This window comes from Geotrypetes seraphini, chromosome 1 (genome assembly GCF_902459505.1).
Source record: "Geotrypetes seraphini chromosome 1, aGeoSer1.1, whole genome shotgun sequence".
Classification (NCBI taxonomy): Eukaryota; Metazoa; Chordata; class Amphibia; order Gymnophiona; family Dermophiidae; genus Geotrypetes; species Geotrypetes seraphini.
In genome coordinates, this window is record NC_047084.1 from 237,748,991 (window position 1) to 237,763,418 (window position 14,428).

Here is a 14,428-nt window from a genome sequence, read left to right on the forward strand (position 1 = left end):
GAGTTCTCTAGGACTGGGGATCCACAGGAGGCTCAGTCCCATGGAAAGAGGCATTTTTCTTGAGCCATCCAAAGGTGAATTGGCAAATGCAGATGCGTGAACGCCACAGAGCCCAGAAGGACCTTTAGGGAGTCCCTGCCAGAATCCTCGAGACCCACAGTGATTTTTGAACTGGATATGAAATGCCTATTTAAACTTCCAGAGGTCCTCAGCATCTGTGTTAAGCGTGATGGTGGTGACAGCGCAGGGGAACAGTTCTCAGCATGCATCATATTCTGCCGAGGATCTAGAGCTGGACCAGGAGATTCAGTCTGACATCAGGTGGGAAGATGGAAAATCAGATTCCATGCCCCTTTTTTCCCAGGGTGCAGTTTCCTTGACAGAGTCTAGTTCTCTGCATGAGACCAGCAGTCAAGAAGTGGTAATGGCCCTGGACCGGGGGAAGACCCGTGGTGCTAATTCACTGTGAAATTGAAGCTGGAGGTACTCCAGCAGTAACAAGTCTCACCAAATACCGCAGCTCATAGACCAGGCAAAATTGTTGCGTATATATTCTTAGCCACCATTATATGTACCCCTGATGAAGATGTGTTAATCGAAACACGGACCGTGTTGGATCCATTTATCTACCTTAGGTGGTCTGTTTGTGTGCAGCAAATTGTTTATTGTAATAAATGTTGCCTGCATCTTGTATAGTGCTCTGCAGTCTTTTCTTGTCTTGGTTTCACCATTTTTTACTGCAGACCCATTTGATTTTGTTCTTTTTTCACAGGAGGTACTTGCAGTTCCATGTGCTAGAGCAGTATTTCCAATTCTCTGCTCTCCCTTTCATCCTATCAACTACACCTGGCATCTTTACCAAACTAATGGATGTGGTAGCATCGCACCTCCGTAAGATAGGGATCCAAGTGCACCCATATTTGGACGATTGGCTAAGGAGGAAAGCAAATTGGCAGTCTCAAGAGTGGTCCAGCTCCTGCAGGACTTGAGATGAATCATCAACTGCAAGAAAAGTCGGTTAGAGCCAACTCAGCGCCTGGAGTACTTGAGAGTTCTGTTTGACACAGCCAGAGTCCAGGTTTTTCTTCAACAGACAGAAGCTCCAGAAGCAGATATCGAACTTGCTACTGAGGCCAGTTTCTATGGCTTGGCACTATCTATAGATCCTGGAGTTGATGGTGGCAGCCACAGAGGAGGTTCCTTGTGCGCGGGCATGCATAAGACCTCTTCAAGACTCTCTTTTTTTTTTTAATCGTGTTTATTGAGGTCAACCAGAGTAACACAGGGCATACAAAGCGGCTGTGAACAATGTAAAACAATACAATCTTCATCACAGCAGAAAACACAATAGTAATGATAGAGAAGACCCTTCTCTTCTATCTCACTGGTCTCCTCAGATTAGCTCACTTCATCAGCTGCTTCTAAGGACACCGGAAGCGAGGAACAGCTTGTGGTGGCGGCTTGAGATAGCTCCCCTCTCAAAGGGTATGCCACAACTCATTTCCTCCTAGAAGATACTGATGACCAATGCCAGCCTTTATGGTTTGTGGGGGGGAGGGGGGTCATTGCAAAGGACACCCAGTTCAGGGTCATTGGTCCCTGGTTAAGCAAAAGTGATATATAAATCGCTTGGAACTCAGAGCATTCAGCTGAAGCTACAGACCCTGGAGAAGCCCCTGGAAGGCAAGGCAGTCAGGGTCTTCTTGGACAAAGTGACAATCAACAACAGGAGGCACCAGAACCCTGTTATGCCTAGAAGCCCAGCTCCTCTTTAGATGGGCGTAAACTTATCTACAGGCTCTCTCAGCTGCACATGTTGCAGGAGTTGAGAATGTTCAGGCTATCTCAGTCAGTAGACTCTCAACCGGGGGAATGGTCGCTGTTCCCACAAGCGTTCGATGCCATTGTCGGCGGTGGGAGTGCCCATTTATGGACCCGATGGCCTCAGCAGTAAACACAAAGGTAGATTGCTTTTCAGCTGAAGACACGAGCCCAAAAGCTTAGGATTGGATGCATTAGCCCATCCATGGCCAGAGAAGGGGCTCTTTAATGTGTTTCCCCCTTGGTCATTAATAGGTTGAGTCATTAATAGGGTTGGTAGTCCTAGTATCACGTGATTGGCCCTGCAGACCGTGGCATGCAGGCTTAGTTCATCTACAGAGAGATGAAGGCCTCAGATTGACAGCTCAGGGAAATCGTCTTGACTCGGGGTCTGGTCCCCATCAAGAATCCAGAACGCATTGGGCTTACAGCATGGCTCTTGAGTGGACTGCCCTAGTAAGGAAGAGGTACTCGGAGGTGGTCATTTCACTCTACTTAGAGCCGAAAAGCCCTCGAGGATGGCGGCCTATGCTAAGTCCTGGAAGACTTTCCAGCACTGATGTGCTATGATCAATGCAAAGCACTTAGAAGCCCCGATTTTGGTAATCCTGGAATTTTTGCAAGTGGGACTTGAGGGAAGGTCTGTCAGTCGGATCGCTGAAAGTGAAAATAGCAGGCCTTTCATGTTTCCAAGCTCAGGGGGAAGAAGTGTCTCTGGTCTCTCATCCAAATGTTGCCAGATTCCTTAAAGGGGCTCTCAGGTGCACCCTCCGGTGCATCTACCATTCCCATCCTGGAATCTTAATACCATCTTGCAAAGTCTCAGTAGGGCACCGTTTGAGCCCTTCTAGATTTTACGGTTAAGACAGAATTTTAGTTAGTAGATGGTTTTAACATTTTTGTACATTGCCTAGAAGATTTGATTAGGCGGTATAAGAAATTTTAAATAAACTTGAAACTTCCTGGTAGTGATTACATCGGTAAGATGGGTCTCTGAGTTTCAAATGCTATCTTACAGGGAGCTCTTTCTAGAGATTACAGAAGCAAGGCTTTCCTTATGCATAGTACCATCTTTCTTGCTGTGTCTGAATTCAAGAAACCTGGGATAGGCACATGGGAACTCTTAGAGAGAGGAAGAGACAATAGTTATTGTGGATGGGCAGACTGGATGGGCCATTTGGCCTTTATCTGCCATCATGTTTCTATGCCTTTCATGTCAATCAGGAAGTCCCTTTGCCTGCCTTTTGGCCTATGGGTTAAAAAAGAAAAGTACAAAATATTGCATTTGCTAGATGTCAAGAGAGTGCTTTTTTGTTACTTTGAAGTTACTAATGAGTTTCGGGTTTCTGATCACCTTTTTGTTCTGACCAGTCAGGCTTAGAAAGGGAGGTCTACATCTAAGGCCTCAATCTCCAGATGGATTAAAATGGCACTTTCCTCTGCATATGTGAGCTGTAGTAAGCAGCCACTCATCACATTGAAAACACACTCCACCAGAGGGATGGCTACCTCATGGGCAGAAGCTTGGGCAGTCTCTCCTGAGGAGATTTTTAGAGTTGATAGTACCAGAGCTAAGGCTATTTCGGTGATAGAGGTGGAGCTTTGGAATAATCTGGTTGGACAATTGAGAATGAATAATAACATTCAGAGTTTAAAAAAAATACTAAAAACATCTATTTTTATAGAAGCTTTTTAAATGGTTAAGAAGCAGTGATTGAAGGAATGAAGTGAATAATGAATCTGTTATTTGTAAATTGTTTTGTTTTATACTGGGGAGGGGTTGTATTTTTACCTTATAATTATGTTTGGGGTTTTTGTAATCTGATTAGGTATAAGCAGGATATAAGTTTTTTAAATAAATACATACCTGTACCAAGTTCTATAGAGTGGATTTGGAAGGCTCAGTAGTCCCCACCCTAGACTTAGGTGACTGCTTTGGCATATTTATACCATTCAGGACTACTAGACATATTGCACTAGAAAGATAGATTAGGTTCTTACCTCAATAATCTTCTTTCTTGTAGATGTGTCTAGTAGTCCTGAAGCCCCACCCTGTAAGAGGGCTTCGCCTGCCTTCCATCTTAATACCAGTCTGTGTCTGGATTTGGAGAATTCTCTGTCTCTCAGCTAAGCAGAGATAAATAAGTAAAATAGAAAGGAAAATCAGGTCTGAGTTTCTGCCTGATAGCAGGACATGCGAGTAGCTATGAGCTCCATAAATGTTAGTGCTGATTGCACACAGTTTTAATACTGTTTATTGGTATATTTGTTACAGAGCAGAATAGAAGTGTAGTTTTAGGGAGTTTTCCCCATTTCCCTACTTCCGATTCATGTCTCTCATTACAGTGATACTTGACTGCTTTTCTACAAACTGGGGGGCAGGAGCAGCTATCTGTGAAGGAGGTGGAGTTGAAAGATGGCAGGCATCATTCTACAAGTAACTTGTGGGTTTAGATAGATAACTCTAGTATTCAGGCAGTGGCAAAGTAAAGGGGGTGGGGCGGATCGCCCTGGGCACCATCTTGCTAAGGGAGCTGCATCCCTCCTCCTCTCTGCCCCTCTCCCCCCCCCCCCCCCCCCCCGTTCCTCTCTTTGCCGCGTGCCCCTTGCCTTCCCACATACCTTTTTTAACTTCCCCGGTGCAAGGTTGTTGCCCACGTCAACATCAACACTCTGACTTCACTTCCAGGACCCGCACCTAGGAAGTGATGTCAAAGGGTGAGCCAACACAGACGTGGGCATGCTGCTCACGCTGGAGAAGTTAAAAAGGTACATGGAAGGGAGCACGCACGCAGCAGGGGGAGCGGGAAGAGGGCAGGGGAGGGGCATTGCTCACCTGTACTATGCCACTGCGTTCAGGACTAATAGACACATCCACAAGAAAGAAGATTATTGAGGTAAGAACCTAATCTTTCTTTGTAAGAGCTAGAATTATAATATCTTTTAGGATTTTGTAGCTAGAATGTAAACTTTAAAAAGAAGGTTTTAGGTCTTGCCCCTGGGCTCAGGACACAGTGTTTTGCAGCAGGGCTAGTTGGGTATGGTCAGAGGGAGGAACAGAGGCAAAGAAGACAGCTACAGTAGCAGCCCCAACCAGCTACCCACTGTCACGCTTTGGAAGATGTACATCTCCAGGTCTGAGGCTGAAAAGGGTTACCTAAAATGCTCAGGCAACACTCTGGTAGAACATTTAAGTACCCTGAAGATCACAGAAGCAAAACCTTATTTTCAAAATATTTCATGCATTTTAATATAGGTCAATTTTAATCTTATAGTAAATAATTAACCATAGCAGCACATTGTGTTTATTCCAGGCCCCAGACCTCTACAGTCAGAAAGGAAAGTATTTTAATGTAGAAAGAGTTGGACAGGTAAGATTTCTAGTTTTCTATATTCCTCATTTATTGTCATTGAAATGTGTTCTTCAGTCTGCCTCTCCTGATTTTCTTAATGTGATCTTACTATATATTGTGGCCACTTTCAGATCTCCATGAATCACTAGGGGACCTTTTTGCTAAAGCTTAGTGTACACTAACGAAATTAGTATGTACTAAATGCTAAGAGGCCCATTTTATACCTATGGGCATTTTGGCCCCGATTCTGCAAAGTGCGTCCCAATTGTAGGCAGCTGTAGGCGTCCTACAGCTGTCTAATCAGCCAATCGGAAGGCACGTTTTCAAAAAAAAAAAAATGCTCCCCTGGCAGATCACCTATATTGAAGGCGCCTCCGGGAGCGTAGGGAGGCCCGCAAGCCTGTCTAAGCATGCCTAAGACTAGGTGGTAGCCTTAGGCCAGAGCTGCCCAAGTCCGGTCCTCGAGATCTACTGGCAGGCCAGGTTTTCAGGATATCCACAATGAACATGCATGAGAGAGATTTGCATACCAAGAAGGCAGTGCAGACAAAATCTCTCTCATGCATATTCATTGTGGATATCCTGAAAATCTGGCCTGCCAGTAGATATTGAACCTAGGCCCCTCCCACCATAGGAGGGGCCTTAGGCGCCTAGGATCCTGTGGGTTGGGCAGGGGAGGGGCGGGGCAGGCCCGCCTCATTTGGACTGAGGCAGGCCTGCTGGCCAGACGGTACGAGGATCCGTCCGGCCAACTTTCAGGTAAGCCCAAGGAGGAGGTTCCGGGGGGTTTTCATTGGGGGTCAAGTGAGGCGGGGTTGGAGCATTTTGATGGGAGGGGTCATTGGGGGGTCCAGCAGGAGGGGTTGGGTACCCTCCTCCAGGTGATCTTTGGGGGGGTGGGGCCTACCAGCCAGAAGGGTTGAGCACCTTCCTGCCGGCAATCGTGAGTTCTGTAGGCAGGAGGGGTTGGGCACCCTCCTGCCTGATTGTCGGGGGTGGGGTGGGTGGTCTGCCAGTAGGAAGAGTTGAGCACCTTCCTGCCACAATCGTCAGGAGGGGGGGAGAGGGGAGACTGGCGGCCGTAGCCACGGCCGCTATATAAATTGCGACAGGGAGATCCCTTGCCGCGATTAAGTAAAGTGGCCACGTCTAAACAAACCCGATTCTGTAACTGGCGTCTGCAACATGGATGTCGGTTACAGAATCGGGTTTAATTTGAGTGGGTGTAAGCCCGATTCTGAATAGGACGCCCGGAACAGGCGTCCTATACAGAATCCGGGCCTTTGTGCACACCAAGCTTTAATAAAAGGGCCCCTAAACAACCCCATTTCATATAATATCTTAATATTTCCAGTTTGTGATCATATGAGATCAGTGAAGTAAAAATGTAGAAATACTTGAACAGTCAAGCCAATCAGGGCCTTAGGCCCCTTTCCATGCATGACATGATGTACGAAGGAGAGGAAGGCCTGCCATTTTGGATCGGCGAGCCTGGGAGCTGTAGGGAAGGAGCCTCCCTCCTGCTGTCTTCAGACAAAGGTTCTGGGGGTGGAAGGGAGGTTCAGAAGATTATCCAGTGGCACAAGGGAGTGGGCATCCCTCCTGCCTTTATTGGGGAGGGAAGGGGTAGGGGGCGCCTGGCGTGATTTATTCTAACTGAAACTTCAATTACCTCAATAGTTCTCTGCTGATATTATAAATGGGAATATGGATGTCTAAACAATAAAATCAATAATTGGTAACTTGAACATGATGGACAAACATTAGTATAAAAGCTGTGCTAATTAGAAAAAATATGAGTTGTGTTTTCATGAATACATTTTAGCTGTGTTTAATGAATGATTCATACTCTCTAGTACTTAAAAGATGAAGATGATTACCTTATGTCACCACCTAACACAGAAGGAAATCAGTGGTTTAACTTTCTTCAGAACAGTACACATCTGAAAGGTAATGTTTTTTTTTTTTAAATATTACCCTGTTTTGTGCTTGTAACTTGAAATGGTGGATATTCAAATCTAATAAATAGTGTGCTGGTAAGCTGTATATCCCAGGAGGAGATAATGTCTTTGATATCATTACTAAACAGAACAGACACATTTGTTGTACTTAATTTTTATTAAGGTAAAGCATGTATGGTAGGAAACAATTCATCAAATATATATATATTTTTTTTGTCTAGGTTTATTTATTGAAAGTTTTCAATGGAACAAAATACATCCTGCAAACCGGGAAATCTAAACCTTCTCTGTTAGCAGATAGTAAAAAGATCCTTTTCATTCCAGAGCTTTCGAAAACCTCTGCCCAGAAACGAAAGATTTTTCTGTCCATTCATCAAATATTTTACATTCAATTTCTACTGTGGTGGTATTGATTTTACCACCAAAATAATTGAATAAAGTACATCAGCTTTCAAAAGATCATTTGAATAGATCCCATCTCCCAATCTTAATATTAATCCTAGTATTATTGTCTTTTGTTTTAATACAGTATTTAAAAAGATACTCAAAGACAAAAAAAATCTAAGATAAATAAGGAGAACTTAAAAATAAAAAGAGTAGAGAGAAAACTAATGAACTACAAAGGGAAAAATAAGGAATCGGCAGAGGATATACTTCTCTGTTTCTATAAACTTCAGGAAAGGGTCCCATATTAAATGGAACCTGAGCAATACCTCTGATCTGCGATGTTGCCGTAAGGGCAAATTCAAGCCCTCCCTGGAGAATTGCTGGGTCATTCGTGGAGGGGCCGAGCTGAGTCAGGTGTACATCTCTTGGATCCTTCTTTTACCGTGACCCTTCCTCTCAATCAGGACTGTGGAAAAAGGAGAAAAATAGTGCTACATCAGCACTCTCCCCTTCCCTGTACACTTCTCTAGTCAGTTCTCTGTCTTGTGCCCCCAATTTTCTGTCACCTTCTTAACTCTGATCCATTTTCTCATATATCTGATGTCCCAAGTGATCCTGGCAGCAGCTTCTCTTCACTAATTTTGCTCTTATCCCTCCTACGTTATACCAATTGGGCCTGCAGCCAAATAAAAGAGCAGTACTGCATCAGTGTTGCTTCTTTCTGCTTCCACTCAGCTCAGGCTCACACTTTGAACCATACAGGACACTGTAATGTGGACCTGGCCTACTAGATTAGACCCAGACTGCATAGACTGTCACGTACTATCTTCTGGACACTGAAGACTACTTGCTTTATAGGATAACTATAAGATGATATCATTGAGTCAGTAGTTCTCGATCTCCATTAGCTGGCAGGAGAGCATATACCCATGTGTCTAGACAGGTTTAGAAGGCCTTAAGGAAGGAAAATTAGCAGAAAAAGATTTAATTTTTCCTTTCAGTCTGTACCATAAAAGGCAGGGCATTCCATGTATAAGGATCTGCTATAGACGCTGCTTGTGCTTAGGTCATAGCTTTATGTGCAGAGGAGACCAGAGGTACTGCTAACAAGTCCTTTTGACTGGACCATAAGGATCAACACAATTCACAAGCAGTTGAGTTTGATGCTCACTATACAGATATTTATGGATAACAGACATTTGTGATTATTTTACAGGATATTCATCCTGGATTCTTTCTCTGTCCCTCAGCTCTTCTCTCTGTGTCCTTTCTCCATTCATATTATTCCCATCCTCCTGCTGCCATTTTCTTTCCCCCTATTCCCATCTCAGTTCTCGCTCCACATCCTCTCCCTATGGTTGCCAGCTGTCTTCAATTCATCCAGTGTGGAGGAGAGTAGGTAACTCATTAGGTTTGGGAGGGAATGGCTAAGCAGAGACGTGATTGGAAGAATGAATGAGAAGATCACAGGGAGGGGACTGGTGGAAAGATGGGAAGAGTGAATGAGAAGGGAGAGAGAAAGTAACAGAGTGAATGTGTAGGGCAGGAGTGCCCACACTTTTTGGGCTTGTGAGCTACTTTTAAAATGAACTTTTATTGATTATGACAGGAGTCGCCATTTAACATATCACAAGTAATTGGAAAAACTGTAGTAGATTAAATTATACCTTCTGGTGGAACTCGTTGTGTAACATTTATAGAATGGAAAGCATAATTGCTATACAAAAATGGAATTATAAAAAATTTAAAAAGATTTGGGGGCCATTGACAACCTACTGCAATGAATAGATACCATTTTCTATTGAAAGTATATTTGAAATTGGGGGGAGAGGGGTAGTCTACATTTTACTAGAGGTTTAATCAATAGGAAAGAATATTTATATTTGTATATTTTGGATTAAATATGAATGGAAAGGGTGGGTGGGAAGGGAATAAATTTATGTATTTGATGTTATACTAGAAATAATTTCAAGTGATGTATTTAATTTCAAATGTTTTATTATTTGTATACTTGATGTAAGATTAAAAAATGAATAAAGAAATTAAAAAAATAAATAAATAAAATGACCAAGTCAAAATGATCTACCAACAATAAAATTTTAAAAATCACAAAGCACACTGTACACAGAGAAAATGTTAATTATCATTTATATTCCGTGGGTTTTCAAAGAAGTCACTTCAGTAACAACTATGCAAAAAATAGACAAATATACCTCCTCCCTTTTTACTAAACCGCATTAGTGGTTTTTAGCACAGGGAGCTGCGCTGAATGCCCTGCGCTGCTCTCGATTCTCATAGGCTCCCTGCGCTATAAATCGCTATTGTGGTTTAGTAAAAGGGGGCCATATTGCAAAATATAGACAACAGATATAAATTCTCAAAACGGACACATTTTGATCACTAAATTGAAAATAAAATCATTTTTCCTACCTTTGTTGTCTGGTGATTTCATGAGTCTCTGGTTGCACTTTATTCTTCTGACTGTGCATCCAATATTTCTTCCCTTCTTTCAGCCTCCTGTATGCTTCCTCTCCTCTAGACCTCATTCCCTCCCACAACTTTTTCTTCCTCTCTCCCTGCCCCCTCCCCTTTCTTTCTTTCTTTCTCCCTGCCCCCTTGTTTCTTTTTGTTCATCTTTTTTATGTTTCCCTTCCCCCCTTTCTTTCTGTCTCCCTGCCCCCATATCTTTCTTTCTGTCTTTCTCCATGCCCGCTTTCTTTCTTTCTTTCTTTCTCTGTCTTTCTCTCTCCATGCCCCCTTTCTGTCTCTCTCCCTGTCTTTCTCTCTCCATGCCCCCTTTCTGTCAGTCTCCCTGTCTTTCTCCATGCCCCCTTTCTGTCAGTCTCCCTGTCTTTCTCCATGCCCCCTTTCTGTCTCTCTCCCTGTCTTTCTCTCTCCATATCCCCTTTCTTTCTGTTTCCCTTCTTTCTTTTTCTCCATGCCCTCCCCTAAGCCGCCGCCATCGGGGAACAGGCCGCTGCCGAGTTTTGAGCTCTCCCTGCTTCCCAATGCTGTAAAGAGGATGCAGAAGCACCGGGCCGACCAACCTTCCCTACCCGACGTCAATTCTAACATCGGAGAGGAAGTTCCGGGCCAGCCGGGCAACAATTGGCTGGCCCAGAACTTCCTCTCTGATGTCAGAATTGACGTCGGGTGGAGAAGGTTGGTCGGCCCGGCACTTCAGTGTCCTCTTTACGGGGTCGGGAAGCAGGTAGAACGCGAAGGCAACGTGAGTCTATCACGGAGCTCGGGATGGGCTCGGCAATCGATTCGCGTTGCCTTTGCGATCGACCTTTTGGGCACCCCTGGTGTAAAAACGACTTTTGGGCACCCCTGGGGTAAAAACGACTTACAGGGCGTGAAGAGATGAGAGATGTGACTTTGTCCAAATTATGGATAGATATACCCCCATTCATTTGCAGATTGAGGAAGAATCTAAAGCTCCTTTATTTAGCCTCATCAAGTACTTGGAGACCCCAAGATAGATACCATATTACTGCTAACACAGACTACCAGGGGTTCATCATATGTGGGAAACTATATGTTCCAGCCTCCAAATTGGTAAGAATAACACTAAATACTGTGTCCAGATTACTGAGTGATTTGACCTGCTATCTAGTACACTAGTCTGTGGTGGTAAGATCCACTCTAAAATGCCTTTGAAAGTAGTTTTCAAACCTTGGATCATTATAAAAAGCTATGCATGAGTCTCATATAGCAAGCATATTAATAAATCTGTAGAAGCAGTTACTTACAATTTTGAAAAGTGCACACAAATTCATAGACTACCTCCCTGAAGATGGTAGTTCAAAGCAATGTGTGCAAGAAGCATCTTATATGCTTCGCATATGCCATTCAGACGATATGAAAAGCTAGATGCATTTAAATTTTCATGGCTTTAGGTATCTAACCTACATGAAAATATTCAAGAAAAGTACACTGATATGCTTTGTATTGGAAGGCATTCTCTTTGGAGAAAGTCAGTAAAATTGTAGAAGTCCTGAAAGATCACCATTAAACATTTTAGGCTTTCTTCAGTTGCGTCTGAGAGCTATTCTGCAGCCATGCCACTAAACCCCCTCTACCTCAGGAAGTACAGCAGTCAAAAACCTTGGTTGCAATTTTTCTACCCTAGAAAATATTTTCATATTTTCAACTACCTTCAGACAATCACAAAGCTTTAGTCTTTCTTCTACAGAAGAATAAACTTTTGCCCCTTATGGCTTCCCTGTCAAAACTGGGGGCAAATTATTGATTCGATCCAGAGTCCATAGCCAGTAAGTCCTGTTAGAGGTACAGTAGACTGATGTTTTATGCAAATTCATGGCCTATAGTAACTTTTTGAGAGTTGGATCTTTCAAGTAAAATCTGAAAACTATAGATTATACCCATTGGAAATCCTTCCAGCATGGCCACAGGTAAGATTATTATCTCTTGGTACATTTATCAATACATACTTATTCTCTGAATGCAGGTGTTGGCAAAATTGTGCTATTTTTTTGGAAACTCCCAAGGGGAGCTTACTTCTCAGCTTCTTATCATGTATAGTTTCATGGATTTCTTCTCCAGCAAATTTTTATTTTTGCTTTTTCACCTTCTAACTTAAAATTTTTGAATTCCCCAGTTCTCTCTAAATGGCACTGGTAACTGTTACCAGCAGGTGGGTATCCTTTCAATATGTATCCTCTGTACTTAAGAGTGCCACTATAGTATCAACTATTTTCTCTCCCATCTCTGGCATGTTTGCTGGGGCCTAACTACTTCTGATGGGTTCCAAACACCACTGCAGCCTGAGTCATAAAGGCACCCTTGGTTAGGAACATGTTTATCATTATTGTGGAACTTTAAGCAAAATAACTGTGCAATCATTTTTTCTTCTTAAGAATGCAGCAAAACTACGAGGCTCTGTGAAAAAAAATTGTTACTTTGATAACAACAGAAAATGTCAATATAAATTTTGAAAATTCTGCATAAGAAATATGGTTGTAAGGCAGTTATGAATGATTTTCAGACCGAGGTATAATAATTTCAATAATAATATTTTCCAGATCCAGATGTGCCCTCAAGTCTGAGTTGACTCTTGGCAACCACACAGTGAAGGATTCACCCCCCCCCCCTCACTATTTTCTTGGCATGGCATAGGAATGGCTTTTGCCATTGCCTTCTCCTGAAGCGTAAAGGGTTAAGTGACTTCCCTAAGGCTACAAGGATCTGCTGTTCCTAGCCCACTGCTTTAACCATTAAGCTACTCATTGTTCCTATAATGCGTAATAACCCTGAAATAAATTGTTGAATATCATAGGCAGGTTAATATATTAGTGCAAATATGCTGGGTAATAGGAGGTTAAGATTCTAAGCATTTATGTGAATAGGAAGTGTTTTATCCACATTGTCTGAAAATTACTGTCCTTCAGTTTATGGGAAATGTGTTTTAGCCACATTGAAAAAAAGAGACTTTCCTAGGATGCTTTAGGCCTAGAGAGATAGGGTGTGGTCCACTTTTAAAGATAATAGAGATTAAAAAAAAGAAAATGATGGGTTGGATTTTTTTTGGGGGGGAGGGGCTAACATAAGAGCAGTCATACTATGTCAGACCAGTGGTCCATCTAGCCCAATTTCCTGTTCCTAACAGTGGCCAATCCAGGTCAAACTACCTGGTAGAAACTCAAAAAGTGGCAACATTCCATGCTACTGACCCAGGGCAAACAATGGCTTCCCCCATGTCTGCCTCAATAGCAGACTATGGACTTTTCCTCTAGGAACTTGTCCAAACCTGTCTTAAACCCAGCTACACTAACCGCTGTAACCACATCCTTTGGCAATGAGTTCCAGAGCTTAACTATTCTTTGATTAAAAAAATATTTCCTCCTCTTTGTTTTAAAAGTATCCCTGTGTAATTTCATTGAGTTTCCCCTGGTTTTTGTACTTCTTGAAAGGGTGAAAAATTGATACACTCTTACCCATTGTACACCTGTTTTTTTTGTTTTGTTTTCTCTGTCTTTATGACCTAGAGAGGAAAACTACATGTGTATATTATTTTCAAATTTCCACACATACTTTTCCACCAAAATTTTACTTTTGGGAAAAATTGGGTGCTAGGGAGCATGCATATATCGTATTCAAGTCATATTTAAAAGGCAAGTTATTGCATACTTTTATTGTAAGACTTTATAAAAAAAACTGTGGATGCAAATTAATCAGTTCCAATTCCAGTTGGAAAACAGTGCCCTAAACTATATTATCAATGAGAAAGGTGTTCTGTGTTGATATTCATATTGTGTATACCCACTGCTGTTTAGACCGTCCATGTCTTTTTTTTCTCTAACATAATATTGAATTAAAGCACTGTATATAATATATGTAAATTGTTTAGGTAAGTGGGTACAAGTATTTTTCTACCTGCTGTTACAGGTAGATGTATAAAAACCTGTTTTTAATTTCAGTAAAAATTAATTTTCTTTACAGAAAGTCCCTTGCTGTTTCCTTATAATCCTCAGCAATCATTGCACTTTGTGAAAAGGCAGATGGAAGGGATTATTGATCAGTGTTTACGGAAACCCGCAGTAAGTGTCATCTTTCTTATGCGATGTTTAATCTAGGACAGGGGTAGGCAATTCTGGTCCTGGAGAGCCAAAGGCAAGTCAGGTTTTCAGGATATCCACAATAAATATGCAATTCCAACATATATAATATATGAATCTACTAGTTAGCACATGTGGGCTGTAGCGGTTCTAGTAAGGGCTGTTGGAATGGTGGAGGTAATCTGTGTCTCTAACAGAGATTACCACCTTCCTTCAGGAAGGGAACTCCTTTCCTATCCCCCAGTGTCTACCAAGTTGCACAGGGCATTGTGTTGTTTTGATTATAGCATCACAGTTTTCTCTTTCTGTGAATTATAAATTTCAG

The 14,428-nt window shown here is 42.4% G+C and overlaps 1 protein-coding gene across 6 annotated transcripts in view; it reads left to right on the top strand.

Annotated features, from left to right (window-relative positions):
- ANAPC4 (anaphase promoting complex subunit 4) overlaps nt 1–14,428 on the top strand; it is a 98,476-nt gene that overhangs the window by 60,519 nt on the left and 23,529 nt on the right. For all 6 annotated transcript variants that reach the window (XM_033948191.1, XM_033948199.1, XM_033948182.1 and 3 more), the window contains 3 exons: nt 5,136–5,192; nt 7,031–7,124; nt 13,988–14,085. In XM_033948191.1, the coding sequence (XP_033804082.1) occupies nt 5,136–5,192; nt 7,031–7,124; nt 13,988–14,085 (249 nt within the window). The remainder of the gene's footprint in view (nt 1–5,135; nt 5,193–7,030; nt 7,125–13,987; nt 14,086–14,428) is intronic.